Source organism: Momordica charantia (genome assembly GCF_013281855.1).
Source record: "Momordica charantia cultivar OHB3-1 chromosome 8 unlocalized genomic scaffold, Mcharantia_2.0 BLBB01000008.1, whole genome shotgun sequence".
Classification (NCBI taxonomy): domain Eukaryota; kingdom Viridiplantae; phylum Streptophyta; class Magnoliopsida; order Cucurbitales; family Cucurbitaceae; genus Momordica; species Momordica charantia.
The window spans coordinates 1910287-1917760 of NW_028275166.1; the positions used below are offsets into that span (position 1 = coordinate 1910287).

Here is a 7474-nt window from a genome sequence, read left to right on the forward strand (position 1 = left end):
TACTTTTCACTAATAGACCTAAACACTTTAAATTGATGTCCTACAAACATTTAATCATCTATCAATATTATGATATTTATATATGATTGATTCGAGATGGGTTACACAATTTATTAATTTAAACAAAAAAAAAACATAATTCATAGGATATGGATGGTTCATAAGGCAGGATAATATATGAAGTATAGAACTACGTTGTGACTACTCAATGAAACTTAATTTATAAAATTGAAAATAGAATTGTGTATTTAGTCAGTCAATCACTCGAAATGGTGAAGAGTGAGTCATTGATATTTGATATTACAATAGATGTCTTATCCATTAAACTATGCTAAAATTGACAATGAAAAAAATACGCAACGTTAGAGGATGAAGGAGAATCCGTAGTCAACTGGTTGTTACTAGAAGATGATAAAGATGATGGCTGCTCTTTAATATTAGAAGAGCGAGGTGCAAGTGTTGGCTGCTCAATAGAGGGATGCGACCCTAATTTCCTTGGGACTCTGACTCCCCATCATGAACAGGAGGCATAAGAAAATCACTGGTGAAAAAGATCTAGAAGATGCTGAAACAATAGGCGCCTACTAAAATAAAAAGAGTAGAAGAACTCGTGTTCATGGAAGGTAACAAAGACGACGAGAACGAGAAGAAGGATCAAAACATCGAAAGCTTTTCTGAGCCCAGACATGCCCATTTAAGAAACATCAATACACCAGATGGCGAAAGCATACAAAGATAGTGACACTTCCTTCGCTTAGATTTCAATATAATATTTTTTTTTCTTTTCGAGAAATTTCAATGTAATATTTAAATCATTTGTAATTTGAAATATATACCAATTACCACTGAGCTAGACTCGCTTTGGCAGTTAAACAGTGAACTTTAAAATACAATGTTCAAATAATAATAATAATAATAACTCTACCATACGGTCCATACCACTAAAGATTATAGATTATGATAATATTGAAATTTTTAATTAATTAATTTAAATCGCTTCCACTCATTTAAAATATGTCAAACTCATCATTAATCATTTAATAAAGTTTATAATTCCAACAATTCATTTTTATTAAAGTTGCATTTGATTTTACTCTGCCCCTCTTTATAATCTTCGTCAACATTTGCCTCAGTTTGAGCAAGGAAGCCTGCCAAAATCAACACCCATACGGCAAATAGATTAATTAATTCATTGTTACAATAAAACTATAATATAATTTCAAATTGAAATAATATTAATTTTTCCCCACAAATTTAATTTTAATTCTACACTCATTTCTTCCTAGTCTTTATATTTTCGAACATTCTATTATTCTTTAAGGCTTCTATGTAAAAATTATCCTCATATCTTAATCCATAAAGGTTAAACTCACGTGTGAAACTCGATAAATTTTGTCTTATATTCTAATCAATTGGCTCACAATCTATGTTGAGATTAATTTTGTTTTTTCTTCTTGTTTATAAAAAAACTAATAAAATTTAAGAACTTATAAAAGAACACGTATTATTATTATAAAAAAATTGAGTAAATTATTATCCACCTGAAGATAAGTCTTTCATTAAAACCTCAAAATCAACCGTATAATCAAACTTAGAATTTTATTTCGATGTATATTTTAAAAGAATATGTTATAACTTATATTTTTTTCGAATATAACAAAATCACGTAGGAATAGTTGAAACCTTCAACTCGAAATAAAATATTTTCATCCACCTATGGACCAAATGTTATAACTCTTTTTATTTCTTCTTATACCTAAATATTTGGGGTAGTTTCAAATATATAAAAAACATTTAGTAAAAATAGCAAAATAACAATCACATTTAGCTCTTTCAAATATAACACTTTTTAAACAAAAACAGATATCCAATTTTAAGATGACAACTTTATCCAAATGATATACATCTGTAATACATATATAATATATCTGATTACTGACATATATCTAATATACTTACAATATGCATGTAATATAAATCTGATATACTACAAGTATCTGTGAAATATGAATATAACATACCACTAATATGAGTGTCTGATATACTACTGATGTGTGAGTATGTGATATACTACTAACATAAGTATTTGAAAATTTCTAAAAACAAGTGTCGTATTTTTAAATACATGAAATATTTTTCCTACCTACCACAGTCTCCCTAAATATTTTAATGTTGTAATTTAATATTATATTTGAATTTATGCTGAATACCAGAAGCAAGAGCAAGACTCACCCTAATTTGAGAGAGGTGTCGGAGCTGTCCTCGTCGGCGGGAGGGCCGCTGTTGCAGCTGCAGACATTGGCGGCGGATTCCGACGAAACGCCGCCCTCTTCCGGGATCCCAACGTCGGAATCCGCAAGCACTGGTATTCTTTCATTCGACAACCTTAACATCTGCCATTTAATTAATTTATTTATTACATGGATAAAACACCAGACATTCATTTTATAGCATATTACCTTTTGTTTTAATTTCCTGTTCTCTTCCATCAGCCTTGCCCCCTGTGTAATTTTTACCACAGCATGAGTGAAGATATAAGAATTAATGAACATTTTACTCCTTTTTTTTGTTAAATTATAAATTTAAATTTGTACATAGTTTCAATTTTGTTGAATATGATTTAAATTTTCTTGATTCAGAGTACTTAAAAAAATGGTGATTTAGTAATTATAATAAAGATTTATTTTAATTCACTTATTCTTATTTTAAAAGTGAGTAAAGAGTTGTTGTTTTCATTTTAATAGTTCTATACTCTTTTATTTTAGTCTCGGTACAGTCAATTTTAATTCATTTTAATCTACATACTTTTAAAAAGTTTGTTTTGGTCCCGTATTTTTAAAAATTGATCATTTTGACTCATATTTGTAACTCGTTAACGCAAATTCTACAAATAACGAAAACTTTTAAATATAAAGTCGTGATTACATCTCAAAAAATACATTGAATATAATGTCATGTTGAAATTACGATGGAAAAAATTAGATTAGAAATAAAATTAAGGAATCAAAATGACTATTTTTTTAAAGTAGAAGAACCAAAACAGCAATTTCAAAGTACGGAGACTAAAATGAACCAACAAAACTGATATTACGGGAACCAAAATATTATATCCTTGAAGTTTAAATTTGATCTCTATCACCACCTTAAAAGTTAAACACTCCTAGACTATCTTTCTCACTATCATATTCAATAAGTTTACACGAGTAGGCAAAAGACGATTTTAAATGACGATTTCAAATGATCTGTGAAGTTTAATTAAATCAGGAAGAACCAAATTAAACTAATAATCAAAGAATGTAGTGGAAGTAAATAATTACCTTGAGCTCAAGTGCACTAATTTCACTCATAATCTTCTGTTCCTACATAATTTGAAGAATCCACCATATGTTATAAGCAAAAACTTCCTAATAAGAAAATCTTATATTGTTAGAGGGAGATAAAATAAATAAATAAATAAAAAACCTTGGTGTGGAGGACCCGAGCGAGGCCTACTTCAAGGACTCTTTCCAATTGCTTCAAATCTTCTAAGTTCAGTCCTTGAAGATCCTCTCCCCTCATTTGCCTTTTAATATTTTTAAATTTGCATATAATACATTTAGAAAGTTAATATAAAAATTTTATTTGAGAAAATAAATAAAAATTAAGGCATCAAAATTACGAAAAAGTACCTCAGTTGATGGCTCTTATCTGCAACGTCCTTGCACAATCGAACGTGGTTGCTATTCTCGAGCTAAACTTCAAAAATAGTATTTCTTTTTATTGTAAGCTTTCATTAATAAAATTTGTTTCTGTTTTCTGATTTATTAGAACAACTAATTGAGCTTATTTTTAAATTCTAGTGGAATTTCAAATTTGATTCTAAAATTTTCAAAGAAATTGCTCATATCAGACATGGTTTCGAGAATACAAGAATTATAAAACGAAATTATTATCGAATCAGCTATAATTTAATAGTATAAAAATTCTAAACAAAATCTAAATCAATGGAATATAATCTGAGTTACCTGTAGCTCGAGAGATGGATATTCCAGTTTTCCAATGTTATTAGAATGCAAATTATATCTCCCAATAACATCCTTAATGCTGCACCAAATATATATATTTATATAAAAAAAAAATCATACACTTATTTAATTCATCATATAAAGTCTCATTTAAACAATCCTTTTTTTAATTATTATTTTAGTTTATTCATTCATAGGGGCATAGATTGCCCTCTTAACTAAGTTATAAAAAATTATATTGAAAAGTTAAGATTTTAAAATTTTATCTCAAATTTACCCCTGTTTATCCACTTGTTATCCATTTTTTTAGTTTAAAAGTTAATTTGGTTAGAATCTAAAGATTTCTAATAGAATAATATGAATATGGTTAATCAATGTCTATATGTCAGCTTCCATTTCCTTGCACAAAAAGGGAGAGGTGGGCAACCATTATTATATTGTTCTTCCATGATATAATTGCTCAAAATTTAAAATATAGAAGCAAGTTAGATCATAATCAACTTTTATTTTTTATTTTCTAGTTGTTTTGGTGTGACTCAGACTGATTAAAAACATATATCTTCTATTAAAATATCAGAGATCAAATCTCTAAACTATAAAAAAAGAAAAAAATATATACACACATTGAAATACACGTTATAGATTTAATAGAATAGAGTCGTAACTTTTCTTAACATAAGTTCCGCACGAAACAAAATTGAGAGAAAAGCAATAGCAAATCATCCCCTATCTAAAACACCGGGATCTGTTTGTGTCAGTAAGTTCAAATTTTTGTGACTATTAATTAGTTGATCCAAGGTTTTAATAAGTGAAGTCTATTTTGCATAGGGTAGAATGTTATAATTTTTTTTTAGCTCCTATTTATTAGTCTACAAAATAAAGGTGATATAGGCTTGGATTTATATAACTTGTTTGGGGTTTGTAAAGTATATAGTGTGTAGCATAGGGCTCGTTTATGGATAGGGCGGAATTCAATGTATAGAGTTTGACTCTCCGATCTTAAGTGATAAGTTCCGTTCATGAATCAAATATCTTTAAATTTGCAAAAGGTTCGTAAGGTGTTGATTGATAACTATTTTGTTTTTTAATTTCCTGTTTTTAAAAATTAAGCTTGTAAATACTATTCTCCACTCGCCTTTCTTTATTTTGTATCTATTTTTAAAGCCGTTTTCAAAATCTAAACCAAATTCAACTTCAAAAAGTTTGAAACAATTACAAAATTATAAAAGTGAAACTATTCATCTTTAACAACAAATAACGATGGATCAAACGTGACAATAGCTTTTCCAACAAGTTTTACAAGGAATTCTAGAAATTCTGAATAGTTGTCTGGACAACGAGTTACATTTACGCACACCGTCAACATTAATATTGACATGTTAAAAAAATTAATTTTCAAAAACTTGTTTTTGTTTTTGTTTCTGAAATTTAGCTAAGAGGCTAAATACGCTTTTAAGGTTTTAACATGCTTAAAAAGGAAACAAGCATAATAATTAAAGAAAAAAAAAGAATTTGTTATGAAAATATACGTAAATTACAAAAATCGAATTTTGTTTTCCGGCGTAATCTAATTTATCATATCACTACCCAATACAAAATGTTAATAACTTGAAATTGAAAAACCCAGCAATCCTTTCTAAAATTAGAAGCCAAAAGAAAATACGACATTAACAAATATAATCCAGAGGTCAACGCAAAAACAAAATAAATAATAAAATCCAAAACATTTAGAATCGGTTGGTTTGGTTCTGGTTCCACATTTCCCAAGAAATTACTCAGCTTCAGGTAAACAAAGTAAAATAAAACTGAGTCAAATATGGAAAATAAATTTGAGACTAATTTAACAATTAATAACTAATATTACCTGGAACTGGAGTACTCGAAGAGCTTGCCGGTGGCGGAGAAAATGAGCAGCGCCACGTCGGCGTCGCAGAGCACCGCCAGCTCCTCCGCCTTCTTCATTAGCCCTCTCCTCCTCTTCGAAAACGTCACCTGCCTCGCTGTCAGGTTATCGATCTTCTTTATCTTTATCTTCTCTCTCGCCATTGATTTAATTTCTGCAACTCAAAATTATTTTATTTACATTTCAACTTCTTCTTTCTTTTTTTTTCAAATTATTTTATACCCTCTTTTCTTCCTAGTTCAGATCTATGAGTGAAATCTAAAAATTTTAAATAAAACAAGAGGTGGAAATTAATTTCAGATCAGTTTCTGAACTATTCATACCTTTTTGATGCGGAAACTAGAAGAACTGAGCTAGGTTTTGCATCCAGAGAGAGAGAGAGAGAGAGAGAGAGAGAGAGAGGTTTTTAGAGCGAGAATTTCAGGATTGGACTATGACGATGACGTGTACAATTTAAGGAAAGGATACGTTCCCATTTATAGCCAAACAGTCGCCAGTTCAAAGGGTTTCATCCATAATTTTTACTTTTTTTTTTTTCATCATTTTTTAAGAGAGCTGGATTTGGGACGTTCTGGGTTCAGTCAAACCATTTCTTTACTATTTTCCGTAGTAAAAACTAAAAACCAAAAAAAAAAATAATAATAATAATAAGAATGATTTTTTTAAGGTCTTGTTTGGGAAATGGATAAAAGGGTATATTGATTATTTTTTCTATACGATACCCCATTGGCGTGGAAATGGCTGCTTCTGCTTTTCCGTACAATCTGTCCATTCTGCCCATCGCTTCACTGCCCATTATTGCCCGCTGCCCGTCTGACTACCTTGTACCACGTTTATCACTTGAGCAATTATTTAATTTATTGCACCATGATAATTTAATTTTATAAGTTTTAAATTATGGTCCTTCCTCGCAGTATTCTTTTAATTACATTCTGGGTTACTTTGAACTGTCCTAAGTTTTTTTCTTGGTTGCATGTATTTTTTTACTTATTTTATTATTTTTAATATTCACGAGTATTTGGTCAAAACGAACATGGTTCAGTGATAATTCATCTATATTTCCAATCGAGAGGTTGTGAATTCAATCTCACACTTTCAAATGTTGTACTAAAAAGATATATCAACGAATTTTTTAATCAACTTAAACATACCTCGACTAATCTCACGTGACAATCATTTGACCTTACAATATTGAGTGTCGACACGGTTTCTTCATTGCATGTCCTTGTCCTAAAAATCGGAGCAAAGTCATTATTTTTGTGAGTGATGAGTAACATTTTACCTTATAATTTTTATATGTCTAATTGTCCAACTTTAAAAATTTTGAGAGTAAATTAGATAAAAATTACAAAATTTATGTATTGTATATATATTTTTTAATTATGATAAAATAAGAGGGGTAATTAATTCCTAAAATAAATTTCAGTTAAATTATATTAAATTTTAAGAGAATTATCTTAATAATATTTATTATATTAAAATATCATTTTAAAGCAACATTTTTTTTATAGCTAACATACATTTGATATTTCTCTTTAAAAAAATATAATCTAATAATATAATAAAT

General features: G+C 28.8%; 1 protein-coding gene across 1 annotated transcript; it reads right to left on the minus strand.

Annotated features, from left to right (window-relative positions):
* Nucleotides 1-1013: 1013 nt before the first annotated feature.
* On the minus strand, nucleotides 1014-6375 carry LOC111004950 (MADS-box protein SVP). The gene is made up of 9 exons (XM_022276273.2): nucleotides 6231-6375; nucleotides 5869-6061; nucleotides 4005-4083; nucleotides 3669-3730; nucleotides 3463-3562; nucleotides 3318-3359; nucleotides 2460-2501; nucleotides 2233-2393; nucleotides 1014-1148 (listed from the first exon to the last, which is right to left on the minus strand). Exons 2-9 carry the CDS (start codon nucleotides 6048-6050, stop codon nucleotides 1130-1132), a joined length of 687 nt encoding a protein of 228 aa, XP_022131965.1. The 5' UTR covers nucleotides 6051-6061; nucleotides 6231-6375; the 3' UTR covers nucleotides 1014-1129.
* Nucleotides 6376-7474: the final 1099 nt, after the last annotated feature.